The sequence below is a fragment of the Montipora capricornis genome, chromosome 4 (genome assembly GCF_036669925.1).
Source record: "Montipora capricornis isolate CH-2021 chromosome 4, ASM3666992v2, whole genome shotgun sequence".
NCBI lineage: Eukaryota > Metazoa > Cnidaria > Anthozoa > Scleractinia > Acroporidae > Montipora > Montipora capricornis.
Window position 1 is genome coordinate 19,018,334 of NC_090886.1, and position 14,991 is coordinate 19,033,324.

General features: G+C 40.4%; 2 protein-coding genes across 3 annotated transcripts in view; both read right to left on the minus strand.

Annotated features, from left to right (window-relative positions):
- The window catches only part of LOC138045748 (CAP-Gly domain-containing linker protein 1-like), a 310,682-nt gene that overhangs the window by 150,768 nt on the left and 144,923 nt on the right, over positions 1 to 14,991 (minus strand). For both annotated transcript variants that reach the window (XM_068892354.1, XM_068892353.1), the window contains one exon: positions 2,264 to 2,352. In XM_068892354.1, the coding sequence (XP_068748455.1) occupies positions 2,264 to 2,352 (89 nt within the window). The remainder of the gene's footprint in view (positions 1 to 2,263; positions 2,353 to 14,991) is intronic.
- Positions 8,005 to 14,585, minus strand: LOC138044783 (uncharacterized). Its single transcript, XM_068891204.1, has 3 exons — positions 14,505 to 14,585; positions 12,250 to 12,396; positions 8,005 to 10,931 (listed from the first exon to the last, which is right to left on the minus strand). The coding sequence occupies exons 1-3, from the start codon at positions 14,583 to 14,585 to the stop codon at positions 10,257 to 10,259; spliced, it is 903 nt and encodes a 300-aa protein (XP_068747305.1). The 3' UTR covers positions 8,005 to 10,256.

The following is a 14,991-nucleotide window of genomic DNA, read 5'->3' on the forward strand; positions in this document are numbered from 1 at the left end:
GAGCTAGTACATCTGTGATTTCTCATTTTCATGTGATTCCTTCCCACTGGCTTTCGACAGTTGCCTGTGAAATGTTTTTTTTCCTTTGCTGTTAATTTGCTGAGTATTCGCTTGTTTTCTTTTAAAACTCATACATACGATTCAAGAAAAATTGATTGCCTAACTAGTGAATTCCACAATAAATTTCACTAGAAAAACCAATATAGTAGTCATCACTTCATGATTCATGCAATATTGGTTTTTCACACGAAATTTACCACGGAATTCACTAGCTGGGCGATGAATGTTTCTATACAAGAAGGCAAACAAAATGATTTCATTAAGCAGTAACACCAAAAACGCCACCAATTCCAAAACCCCTTTATTTTCACTAACACTGCAGCCAACAAGAATAAATAAACCCGGAGCTCCGCTTTTAGGCTTTGCTAAATCTATACTTTAGGAAGAATCAGATTGTTAAACCTTTTGTAATTCCACTGATAATGTACCATGCTGGATCAATTTGCTTAGGCTAACAGGATGAAATTAGATTTTATATGGAAAGGGAAAACAAAGTAAAACGACTTTCCCTAGGTAGTGACAAAAAATGATGGGGGCCTTAAAGCCGTGCATTTAGAAACGATAATTTAAACTTATAGAATAATGCTTTGCCAGAGACTTGCAGGTAATTAGAAAACGATTTTATTACATTATTTTAAACAAGTCGGGGGAAGTTCATTCATTCTCTGTTTCAAAATTGTCATATAAAAAGCTACCACTAAACCTTCCGATGTATTACTGGCAATGTTTTGAGTGTTTTTTGCATTGCCCTGCGGCCACATGTTAAAAATTTCCAACACTGTTATTTGGAACAGTAAATTTACATGTATCAATAATAAATAATTGGTCTTCGATCAAAGATTGGTTATTAACGAATAATTAGAATAGGCACTTTAGCCTAGAGAACCACTAATTTATTTCTCAATGTAATCTATGCTCCAGAAGACGTTTTTCATTTCATGTCTTTACTTGATGCAATCCTTATACCGTGGCAACAATCCCTGAAAATAAATGTGTACATTTTGTTTAAAGATTTTAGTTACCCAAAAAATGGGGGAAAATTAAAGCCACATATTTCAAATGCAGAATGAAACATTTTGAGGTTGAAGTTGTGAACCCTTCTCCACCAGAAGGGAAAGCTGGTCCTCCATCAGTATCGAGGCCTAGTACATAGCCCTGCTCCATGCACTACCATTGAGTGCTGGCAATTCCCAATGAACAGATCATAGAACATCAGTCTGTCTAAGATTAAGGTGTAAAACATCATTGTAGTCGAGTTTGGGTCTGCCTTGCTTTTCATTTAACTAATATATTCCTATTTTTCACGTTGCCATGTTACCACCAATAGTGTAGCTCCTACTCTACTATAAAAACTACACGTAACCCATAATCCCTCGATTCGCTCTGACGAAGGGCTAACGCTCGAAACGTCAGCTTTTAGAATCTCTGTATGGTGGCCAATTTACATTATCAACTCTGTTGATAAAACCAAATTTTTGTATACTTGCTTACATGAGCCTCCTGACAGTTGTCTGTAAAGAATGCCTTTACGTAATCACCTGTGATTCACCCTAACAATGTGACCACTCTGTCGTACATGTAGCTGTGTTGTTGCCACTACTGTTGAGGTTTTTGGTATCTGAGCTCTTTCAATCACCACAAAAGTTTTGTAATAGCTTAGGGATGGTGTTGTACTTGGAGTGCCATTGTTTCAGCGCAATTGTCTTGGAGTGCACATAGTCCTTTTTTGGTTCATTCACTGTAATTGTTTAAAGCACTTTTATGTCTTAAAACCAATAACTTTTATTTATCTAGCATAGTGAACTGACAACGCTGGACTTAAGCACTTTTATTTCCAACCACAAAAGTCACATTACAAGATTAATTCAATGGATATGTTCACAGTTCTTATTTCGGTTTTTGTACATGCTCTTTGAGAAAGGGGCAACAGAATCAAGCTCACAATGGTCAACATAACACTCAAAAATTTGACTTGCAGTATTTCAAATCTGAAGCCAAACTTCATGTTGGCTTACAAAGACATATTAGAACGTTTATAGGCAAACAAAACAAAGCCAAAGGGAAGTGTGCTATTATTGTTTACTGACTGTGACCAGTCTGCAGACTTGTTTTTTGTCCCCACATTCCCAGCAATAGCCATTTACACAGGAATGAATTAAGAATGCATCCCCTTCACTTCAGTTTAGACACAAAATCTTCTTACCTGTCTTTTTCCCTAAGTTGTTCATTCAGGTGAACCAGCTTTTGAGAACTCTCTCCAGAATTCTTCGCCAATACTGCAATATCCGATTCCTGACGTAAAAGAGAAAATTGAGTGTAAAGTTTACTATGAAAAGGGACTACCTTCGAACAACAAACAAATCTTTAAACAGATGTTTTCTTTTTTTTTTCCATTTGGTGACTTGGGTATACTTGAAAAAAATCTGACTGCTCCTTTACGAAATCGAATAAACCTGCAACCTTCCGTTTACTAATTTGGATCCTCCACCACTGAGCTATATTGTATACGGGAGGAGACTTGTGGGAGCTAGACATTAAAGAGGCCCTGTTAGGGGGGGTGCCCATGTCCTCCGTCTGAATTTCACAGCTAGCTATGCCGCAATTTCGGAACATTCTTGTGTCACCTGTCTGAATTTCATTAATAAATTTTAGCTTGTTGCCCCTCTGACAATCCCCATTCGCTGGAACGACGCCAATGGAACATACGGCCTCTATCTTTAGTACTTTTAAGCCCAGGGTTTTGAGACCTTTTTCAATGTTTAATACCTATTCAGACTACTTGGAATAGTTGTTTAAGTCAATGAAATTCCATCTAGTAAACTATACAAGTGAATAAGGGCCTAATCTGGCAAAGCAATCGAGCTACATGTATAATAGCGTTTCTACAATTGTGGTAGTGCAAGAGTCTAGTGTTTCTTCCGAGTTCAACTGTGATTTAGTTGTCAGACTGTGCTTTTCTGTAACTATAACAACCCAGGAGGAAGGACATTATCGACATCATTATTAAGTAATTACGACGAATTGTGTACGCGCAAATGTTCCGCAGTCCACCGAACATTCACAATTCTGAAATTCGCTGTCGGTCAGTCTTGACGTTTGTGTCGCTTTCACTAATTCGTTGTAATAGTCTGTCGGTCATCGCCAGTTCGTGGCTATCATGTCGCCGGTTCAAGGCCATGTTGCTTGTCGGAATTTACCCCTAACAGGGCCTCATTAAATTACAATCCTGGACAAAAGCAGTTTAGAACTTTCTCAAGTTTAGTCATTTTCAGAAGATTTAGATAAGGAAAAATTAAAACGAAATTGTCAGAACAATTTTGTCCAGGATTGTAGGTTCAGTTTGGTTTTCTCCTCCATATAGTCAAGTCATCTCTTCATTTCAATTTCTGGGGCTACACATCTTTCATTCCTAGCAATATAGCAAATATTTGTCACACACACCTAGTTTAACAGGCAAGCTCCCACAGGTCTTTTAAGGCTACAGTACATGTAAGTGGTAGAGCACCAATGCACCAACTTTGTTTTTCAGTATCCCCGAGTAATCATTGGAAAAGCGTATTCCTTACTTTCATTTACAGAATTTAACAATTACTAACTCATCTTAATTCAGTTCTTAGGTAATATGTTTGGCGTGTCTGAGTTATAGTTCAGCCAAAAATACAATTAAATGCTGAGAGAAAGGTGTGCTGCATTTTCTGTTCCTTCTTATTTCCAAAATATACATATTCTTATGGTAAGTGAAAAATTCTCCATATAAAATCTGTTTTGCAGGAATGGTATGGTGCCATGCCAGCTGGGAGAGTTCGCTTTGCAGTATTTAACCCACAGAAAATTTATCTACATAATATAAAGATTTAGCCAAGCCGAAAAGCGGAGCTCCCTGGTTATTTAATCTTACTTCCTGTAGGGTTAGTAAAAATAAAAGGTTTTGAATTGTCTGCGTTTTGATGTTTCTGGTTGCTGCTTTAATAATTAAATCATTTTCTTTGCTTTCTTCTGTAGAAAAATTTATTGCCTAACTAGTGAATTCCATAGTAAATTTTACGCTAAAAACTGCTGATATCGCATGAATCACAAAGCAATGAGTGCGCTATCGGCCCGGGGGAGGGGGGGGGTACTCGATGTATCCCTGGTTGGGGAGGTGCAGCGCGGCCCCTCATACCCTGACCCTGTTTAAGACAAATATCGCTGATTTTCCGATTTTTGATACCCAGTTTAAGACAAAAATTGATAAATCGATACCCTGATTAAGACAAAAAATGATAAACTCGATACCCTGTTCAAGACAAAAATCCCGAAAAACATACCCTGGCTGGCCGCACGTCCCCATTAAGCCCTTATAAGGGAGTACCCCCCCGGGGCTATCGGTTTTTTGAATGAAATTTACTTTGGAATTCACCAGTTTGGCAATGAATTTTTGTTGAACCGCACAAGTTTTAAAAGAAAACAAGCACACCCTCAGCGAGTGAATGGAGAAGGAAAAAAGCCATTTCAGAGTCAAATGTCAATAGCCAGCAAATAGGAATCACGCTAAAATTAGAAACCACCTAAAAACTTCGTCAGTTCAAGGTCAAAAAAAGAGTTTTACTGATGTACTTTATTCCACTTTATTTCTAAAAACGAGATCATTCTTATTTTGATTTAAAACATTGAAACACGCCAGCTTGGCTTGGAACCAGAATTTGCAAAATACGGCAATGCAACCAAGAAAGGATGAACTTCAAACAAGATCCGCTCCAACACTAAATTACCCTTAGGTGTTTTACACAAACTTCTGACAACACAAGCGAGTTAAATTTCCCCCTAATTTTACGAGAACTCATTGCGATTACATGTTTATAATATAAGGGCAAAATTTTCTTGTCACCTTTGAGGCACATTGAAAACCAGTTGGGCCAACGGAAAAAGAAAGCACTTGTTCGCTCGCATTTTAAAGCAAAACAAACAAACAATTCAACTTATCTTTGTATCCAAAATAGTACAGATAATTGTTATTTAATTCAAGTTGGCAATGAAAATTTGAGTTTCATTCCTGAACAAAGGAGAAACCGATTAATAACGCATGCATAAATATAACAAACGGTTTAGTGTCCAAGGAAAGAATTCCTTGAGTAACTTCTTCCACTAAGTATGAGCTGTTACTGGTATTCTGTTTTGTCATTGTCGTTCTCTTTTGCTCTCCTTTCGTTTCGTTTCTCCAGGCATCATGTAACCTTATCAGTGTGTCTAGAGATATACCAAAAATTGCAACACAGAGAAAAAAGCAGCTGTAAGCAAATTAAAAATAAACCCTCAGCTTTAAGTTTATATCCCTCCGATGTTTGACTTGAATAACTACGTAGCCGCCAGTGTTGACCACAGCTAACATGATATGTCAAACTGGATTGTAACCAGCGAAAAATGCAGAAACAAAGCACTTTCCACACCGTTTCCAACTGAACACGAAAAACGTTCACTGTGTAACTTTATATAATAACCCAAGTTATTCACGGATTTTGATTGGTTCTTGCCTATGATCTATTAGAGGACAGACGCACAATTGACGTCACCATCAGCTTTTATGCGAATAAAGTTTAATTCTTTATTATATAAAACAAATAGATTCCACGTTGCCGTGGGTCTGTTCAGTAATAGATCACAGAAGACGTCAAAATGTGGTAAGAACATCATCTAACCACATTTTGACGTCATCTGTGATCTATTACTGAACAGATGCACGGCAACATGGAATCTATTTGTTAAATAGTTGACGTAGTATGGCCGTGTAGGCGAGTTGAGCCACAGAAAGCGCGCAAAACATGAAGTCTCGCTTATGTTTAGGTGACTTAGACTGGGTAGAGCCTGCAATCCAATCGAAAACCCGTACTTGGTCAGTGGTCAACTTAAAAAAAAAAATTGACCTCAGTGAGCTCTTAGCTTGATACGTGATACTGATCAGCAGATACCTTGTTTTGACAGGTGTCAATTGATCAAAACATGGATGTCCAATATCAAAGATGTATGCTGTAAACTAGCATGATACTGGTCACATTGGCATACATGGAGGGGTGGCTGTATGGACGAGCGATGATGTCATGGCTATAAAACCAAAACTTCTCGCATCGATGGGTTACCATAAAATTATTTTCTTAACTATGGTGCTCGGCACACATGGAGCTTTGCTAAAAGGTTTCCAAATAAGCATTTTTCAAATCAAACAAGTCCTTCTGTCAAGAAAACCAACTTGAAATGGCCCCAAAATGTCATTACACTCATTAAAACAAAGTGTGACAACCAAAGTCATGATTAGGTTAAAGTGTAAATGATGGAAACGTTTATGGAAAAACCTTAAATAACAATGACCACAACCAGGTTTTCTGAGCCCGCGAGACTGAGCACCCCCAGCAAACCATTGTTTTAACGAAAAAAGCTGGTCAGCAACCTGGTCCTTGTCATTGCTGTCTAAGGGCTTCCACTTTTTATGGCTCCATGATCCATGGGATTAAGCATTTGAGGTTTGTTGGGTTTTTTCGTGTTCTATCAGACTAGGTTGACACAGTGACTGCTGTTGTTTATGCCGTTTATTCCTCAACTTGTCAACACTGATTAAGTCTGCTAACGACTATTTCCAAAAAACCTTAACTGCTTCAACCTAAGGCTGGTTGCTGTTGAAATATTTATTCCCAATAGCACACGACCTAAAAATACCCATGAATTCTGCATATGAGAGTGGGGGTGTAAAAGACCATGGTATGCTCTGGTCTTGTATTGCTTGATGTAGTTCTTGAATGAATTACTGTGTCAAGTTTTTACGACGTCATATACAGGTCTGATCAAACGTCACATTATTGCGATATTCTTACACTTTTTCCTTGCATTTAATAACAGTAATAATGGTAACTATAATTGTAACAATAATCAACATATGCTGCCCTAAACCCACATGTATAACGTACATGTAAAAGACAATCCTAAAACCTAGTTGCTACAAAAGAAAAAACGATTAAAAAACAAAGTAGACCTTAAATCAAACGACAATGACAACAATGATGAGGTCACTTAGGTTGTAGATTGCAAAGTTTCGAACCTGTTACTACTAGTCTTCTTCAGGCAATAAAGTCGATTGATTATGTGCTTCAATACGTATCACAGTGCTTGGCTTCAATAGTTATGTTATGGGGGGTGAAGTGTTATGAGGGGAGTTTCCTTCACTCTTTGTGCATTCCAGTGCGAGTAAAAATCAATATATTTTAACTCCAAAGTGGGTGGTCGCCGGATTATTATTATTATTATTATCATTATCGTGTTCCTTGATTCTCTCCCGCAAAGATCAACCCATCTCGCCAATGTAGGTTTACCACATTCACATGGAATCCTATAGCCTGCACCACCTCGTCTTGCCGTAGGGATAATGTGTTTTGGTTGCACTAAATGGGATCTGAGTGTTATATCTGGCTTGAAGGCAGCACAAATGCCTTGTTGTTGTAGGCAGCTTGGGGAAGCATTTCTTGTATTGATAACTTCTTATACTTGAACAAGCATTTACTCAAATTCCAAAGCTTCCTCACATTCTTCTTATGTTTGTTAATTTATCCCTAGAAGACGCTGGCTTAATACTCCTCACCAGGTTTTGCACATGCATGAACACAATCCAGCTACTCTCTCACTGGCTCTTTCAAGAGTGATCGAACTTATGGATTGAAGGATTTAACTGTCAAAGAGCAGTTCATTGAGTCCTGCCCTTAAGACCTGGCAACTCACCTTCACGAAGAGTGCTGAAGAGTAGGGTTGCAGAAAAGACTGTTGTTGTCCTGAGATACTGTCTGTAGTGGGATAGTGGTAAAGAAGCATCATGTATGTTGCTCATCACAAGTTCCCAATGCAAGAATCATGGTTGATACTCCTTGTACCTCAAGGGGCAAGTGGATGCTGATCACAGTACTGGTACAGCCCAGTCAACATGGGTTTGAGTAGTAGGCATCTGGCCCTTGCCTGGTAGGGGGAAGTAGGCAGGAAATTCGAAGGTTTCCGAGTGCCCCCCTCCCTCTGTTCCTGAGGAGGTTGGTCCAGATGGGGGACAAGTTGTGGCGGCCTCTGTCCTTTTGAGTGAAGGGCATAGAGTCCGAATGTAGACGGCTTCCTTAACACCTCTTTCAAACCACCTCGATTCAACCTCCAAAATCTCTGTGTTAGCAATATCGATGCAACGTCCTGGTTCAGTAGTGTGTATGTGCCTGGACACTTCGCAAGTAGAGGAGCTGGGGCGTCTGTGCTCCATGAATCGGCCTTGATAGACCGTTCTGTCTCTCCTACGTAAGATGCCAGAAAATCCTCACATGGAATGTGGTAAACTGGACCCGTGACTTGGAGTTTGTCCAGTTTGTCCTTAGGCCTGACCAGTAGTTGCCGTAAGGTATTAGATGGTTTGAAGTAGGCTGGGTTGTTGTAGCCTTTCAGGATTCTTCTCAGTTCTTCAGAGAACCCACGGCTATACGGCATGACGACTGGGTATTTCTTCTTGCTGGTGCCGGATGATGGTAGTGTCGCGGCTTGGCTTGAAGGCTGTTGTTCCTCACCGGGCTGTTTAGGGTCTTTCAGAAGCCAACTAGGGTAACTATTGTAGCTCAGAGCAGTCCTGACATGATCAATCTCCCCCTCTCTGTCCTTAGGGTCACTGACGATGGATTCCGTGCGATGGGCCAGGGTCCTAACCACTCCCCTCTTTTGTTCAAAGGGGTGGTTACTCTCAAAGTTGAGGTACTGGTCTGTGTGCGGGGCCTTTCTGTAGACTCTCGTATTTATGGAACCATCCTCATTGATCACGGACCAAGTGTCCAGGAACGCAAGGGCTCTCTGCGTGTTGTTGTCTTCGGAGTGGGTCTCAACTTCTCCCTTGGTGGTCCACTTGATGTCATCATCTATGCTGTTGAGATGGTCTGTGAACTCTTGGGCGTAGGCCTTCTTTAGTTTCGTATGGGTGTCAATATACCGCCACCACCAGGTAAGGGGGTGCGCAGCGGTTGCGATGGCCTTCTGTTCAAAGTCCTCTATGTACAGATTACACACCATGGAGGAAACTGGGCACCCCATTGCAGCTCCATGGATCTGTTGGTAGAACTGACCTTGGTACAGGAAGTATGTACAGTTCAAACACAAACCGAGTAGAGTCACAACATCCTTGGGGGCCATGGGGGTCCTATCCTTCAAGATGTCGTCCTCCTCGAGCTTCTTGTGGATCAGTACAAGGGCTTTGTCACCGGAAACGCTGGTGAAAAGGGCTGAGACGTCATAAGACCTGAGTTCTTCGTCTGGGGCGGCATGCAGGGTTCTCACTTCCTCGGCGAAGGCTTAGGAGTTCTTGACATGGTGCTCAGTTTTACCGACTAGGGGTGACAGGATATCGGCAACATCGCGGGCGATTTCGTATGAGATCGTCCCTATTGAACTCACAATGGGGAGTAGTGGGCAGTTGACTTTGTGGATCTTGGGTAGACCGTAGAACTGTGGGGACTGGTCACACATGGGGTACAGTTTACATTGCAGGGCATAGTCGATTACCTCGCAGTCCTTGAGGTCTCTAAGGGCTGTGGCGAACTCCTTCTTGTATCTGCTAGTGGGGTCTGCTTTCAGCTTCTTGTAAGTCTTGATATCGGACAGGATTGCTTGGCATTTGATGTGGTATTCCTCCTTGTTCAAGACCACAGTGACTCTTCCTTCGTCAGCAGGCAGAATCATGATGGAGTCGTCCTTCTTCAGGTCATCGATGGCCTTTCTCTCCTCGTCTGACACGTTCTGGTCTTTCGCCTTGTCGTTGTGTTGCAACAAATTCAACACCTTGAACCTAAGGTTGTTAGCATCGCTGTTGTTGAGTTGCCTGCATGCTGATTCAGTAACCGTGACGATATCAACAATGGGGACTCGACGTGGAGTCACCGCAAAGTTCAGTCCTTTCTTGAGAACAGAATATGATCAGAGCACTTCTTAACCCATTTTGATATACATTCGTTAGCTAAGCTGTTGTTTACCTTATTGTCCGATTGCTTTTTCTTGTCTCGAACATTGATGAGTCGTTGGGATTTGTTTTGCTGTCTTGCCTTCGTGAGACCGCATCTGCGCACTCCGCACAAATGACGTCACTTCCTCTCGTTTTCCTGGTAACCGATCGTCGATCTTTTTGGTGAAATCATCCAGGTTTTTCTTCAAATTACTGATCTTGTTCACTGTTTGACCCATCCTAACTCTGAGAAGAGATTGTTCCGCTCTGCGTAAAATGTTACACCCACAAGAGCCACAGTTTTGAAGGTTAGTTGCTTCATCTCCAGTGTTTCTAACGGATGCCAGTTCTCCAATAACTTCAACACAATGTTCACATCCCAAGTGCCATTATACCTCGGAACTGGGGGGCACACGTTAAACATGCCCTTCAGCAGCCGAACTACCAGTGGGTGTTCTCCAATAGGTCGTCCGTTTACTGGAACCAACATGCCTGACAGAGCTGACCGGTAAGAGTTGACTGTGCTGTATGATTTGCCTTCGCCAAACTGGTCAGACAAAAAGTCACACACCGTCCCTACAGTCGCCGAGTACTGCTTCCCTGTGCCGGCTCTCCATGACTCCAAAATGTATGTGGCTGCCCTTGAAGAAATTCGTTCACCTTCCAATCGACTCCTGATAAATTCCATGTGGTTAGGCAAAGAGACTTCCTCAGCGGATGCAGCTGCCCTGACTGGGGCAGGATCAGCAGCGTCTGCCACTGGGGTAACAGAAGTGGTCGGTTGATTACCATCTCCAAGATTAGAGGAAACCAGTGGGCCGTCGGCCAATCTGGAGCTATCACAACCGCGCTTGGAACTTCTTCCACTTTCAGTTTCTGCAACACTTTGCCCAGTAGGCTGAAAGGAGGAAATAAATAAGGTTTCAAACGAGACCAAACTACCGAAAACACATCCACCGCCCATGCGCCTGGGTCTGGTTTCCATGAAACATAGCAGCCCACTTGATAATTTAAGCATGATGCAAATAAATCAACGTCTGGAGCAAAATAACGTTCAGCTATCCACTTAAAGACTGTAGGATGGAGTTTCCATTCGAGGCTGCTTTCATGCTTGCGCAATAACCTATTGCCGCATACATTCTGAACTCCAGGAACGTGAAAGGCTTCAAAAGAACAGTCAAACGACAAGCAAAGTTCCGAAATGGAATAAGCTATGCAATCCAGGGACACTATTTTCCCACCCATGTTGTTGACATATGCAACAGCAGCTGAGTTGTCACAAAACACTTTGATTACATTCCCTCCGCATGATGAGGAGAGAAAACTTTGAAGCCCTAACAGAACCGTTTGCAGTTCAAGCCGATTGATGTGTTGTTTCTTTTCTTCCATCGACCACTTGCCATTCAGTGGATCCCGACACCCTGCCCTTTACCCCTCAGTATGCATGTTGGTGCGTCGCACCCCAACCTGATTGAGACACATCTGTAGTCAACACCATGATTGACGAATGCTTCTTAATTGATGTGCCATTGTACAAATGACACCTAGTTGAAAACCACTCGAGCTCATCTTTGGCCCCCTGAGACAGCGAGCATGCCGCATCGAAATTATTCAAATTTTGTTCCAGTGCATTGATTTTAGAAAATTCCAAATGCCGATAGTGTAATCTCGCCAATTTTATGGCTGGGAATGAAGATACAATCAATCGAATGACCTCAGCCACTTCCTGAATAGATCATTTAGAGTGGTGTAAAGTGGCCAAAGCTCTTTCAATTAGTTTATTCAAAACGTAAATATTTTGAGTGATCAGCATGGATCAGGACCGATAGGTACGCATCCTTTAGGTCCATTCTGATCATATAGTCATTGGGTCTAATTAAATCTAAAAGAGAACTAAGGCCTTCCATTTTGAAGTGGTGGTATTCTACAAAATAGTTCAGTGGTTTCAAATTAATAGTAGATGTAAATCGATTCGATAGGAATTGGTTGGGATCAAAAGACACACGTCTTATCCCACCCTTTCCCAACAATTTTCCAACCTCCACTGAAATACATTGTTTCTCGTCTTGAGAGAAAGGCATTATCTTAGGTCATTTGTATTGAATTGGGTCTCTTTTGAACTCAATCTTCTAGCCATGCACGGCATCTCTTATCCATTGATCAGACTAAATCCTGTCCCAGAATAGAGAAAATATATCTCTCAAACATCCACCTACCTTTGGATAAACTTCACAACTCTTGCCAATGCTTAAACCTGATTTTGATTGCTTTTCCTGCGATCCGCTTTCGGGGAGAGCTGCTCTCGATGAGGTTTGTGGTGATACCCGCGCTTCGAGTTTCAAGAATAATCTCTTCAATCTCTGCTGTGACCCGAAGAACGATTCTCTCCATAATTACGCCATTTGTTATACGGTTGGCTTGACTGTTGACCATGACTTTTACACTTGGATGAGTTCACACTTATACTCTGGGCCAACTCGTCCCCAGATAACATGGTTGTTATTGTTGGGATTCACGGCAAAGGGATTTGAACCCTGGAGCAACCTCCGACTTCAGCATCTCTCTACGTTTCATCGATAATTCAAACACTGAATTCCCCAAAAGCATTAGCGCGTCAATAGCCAAATCGAAGGCATCTGCCACCAAAATGGATTGGGCCTTGTTTTTCTTGGCTTCCACAAGTTTACTGGCAAGACTGGCTACTGGGACAATACCTTTAATTAAACCCTTTTGGAAGGCTTGAAAACTAACATCACGGACTGATAAAGGAAGTGAGTTTTATAACAAACATGTAAAAGATCACTTAGCTAAGAATAAAATAACACTCTATTCAACAGAAAATGAAGAAAAATCTAGTGTACATGTAGTTGAAAGATGGAATATTAAAAACAAAATGTGGAAACAATTTACTATACAAGGTAACACACAATATTTAGACATGCTTCCTACAGTATTAAAACAGTATAATAACACAAAACACAGTTCAATAACAATGACACCAACAGAAGCTTCAAATAAATAAAATGAAGGAATAGTGTTTTTCAATTTATATGGTGCTATGGAAACATCAAAACAGAAACCAAAATTTAAAATTGATGATAAGGTTCGAATTAGCAAATATAAAAGAAAGACTTTTGACAAAGGTTATACACCAAATTGCACTGAAGAAGTATTCACAGTTGATAAGATTCAATACACTAATCCAATCACTTACAAACTACATGTAAAAGATCTCAATGATGAAGAGATACATAGCAGTTTTTATGAGCCTGAATTATTAAAAGCCAAACAAGATGTATTTAGAATTGATAAAGTTATAAAAAGAGATTATAAGAATCAACAAGCTCTTGTATCTTGGAAAGGATATAGCAATGATTTTAATTCTTGGATAATTCTTGGATACGAACTAAGGATTTGACGGATATATAGAATTATTTTCTGTATATATATAATATACAGTACTGTGCAAAAAGAATGCAAATGAATTTCGGGCTTTTCAACGAAATATAATGAAATTTCAGGCGAAACGAATTTTCATTCGGACTTTGTTGAAATTTCGAAACACCTATTGTTTCAATCAAAATGAAAATTCGCAACGCCCGCGCGAATATTTGAGCGAAATTTCGTTGTAACATAGAGAAATTTCGTCCTGACACAGCGAGATTTCGAGAGTGCTTATCAAAAGTTCGCAGTCAGCATTTGCCTTTTACTGTACATTTAAGATAAGGTTTGAAAAAGGCCAGTCAAAGCTATCATAAGTGACCAAGCCGGGAATTTGTGAGAGTGGTCCCAACAAGAGCTGGTCGCTTTCATGAGCCGATTCTCGCAAGAGACCAAAATTAAAAACAATAAAGGGTGATTGTTGCTTACATAGAGAAGATAACGTTCGATAAAATTATTTAAGCGGGAAGATTAGTCATGGTAAAGGAAGCGTTTTTACAATCCCTGACATCTGGATTGCTTCTAAGAAACATGTCACGAAAACGTCGATTCCCCGGGCGATGTGTTTTCGAGTTCTGAATTACCAATATGTTGAGAGAAGTGTATTGCCAAATAACTCGAGTTTGGATTATCGCACAGCCCTAAAACTTTGACATGCTCATGATTTATTACCTTCCTACAACATCTCAAATTCTTGACTTAATTTGTTGAATGGTAAGCAATTTTATTTTTTCTTTGCGTGGTACTTGCGTGACGTGAAAACCAAGAAGAATTGTTAGGTTTGGTATGTAAAAATGGCTATGGCAATGATGTTATTTCTCGTGTTTACAATCAAGGTTGAGAGAAGAGTACAGTTGTTGATTCTATTCATTCATTAAGATGGAAACGCTAACCAACACTACGACCCTACACTACAAAATTTTGTTTTAAGCTGCAGCTACAAGAGCAATTTTTGGCTTGCTACACTGATGCGATTTTTTCGAATTTTGTTGCGTTGCCAGCGCGCAATGAAAATCGCAAGTGTAGCCACCTTTGAACTGCCGATTTTTTTCAACGACTTTTTCTGCTGTCGCATTGCCAGTTCAAGGGTGGCAACACTTGGGATTTTCATCGCGCCCTATCGACGCGACAAACTTTGAAAACATTGCATCACCGGCGTGAGCAAAACATCGTTCACGTAGCCGCGGCTTTAGGATTAAGATATTTCGATTATTAAAGTTCTTGAACTTTCGTTTCAGTACGTGCGAACTCCAACCGAAATTTTGTTGTTAGATTTACAAATTTTCGTCTTGCGTTTGAATTTTCCTGTGGCTCAGGCCAAAAAATCACACCTCTTCCCCCGAAACTTCGATGAAATTTTCGAGCGAACAATAAGTGAATTTCATCGAAATTCCTTTGCATTCTTTTTGCACAGTACTGTAAAATGAGTTCTAAAAGTATTGATTTATATGCATCTCGATTTGAAAGTGATTATCAAAGCGATGGTCAATTAGATCGATATGATTTATATGACAGCT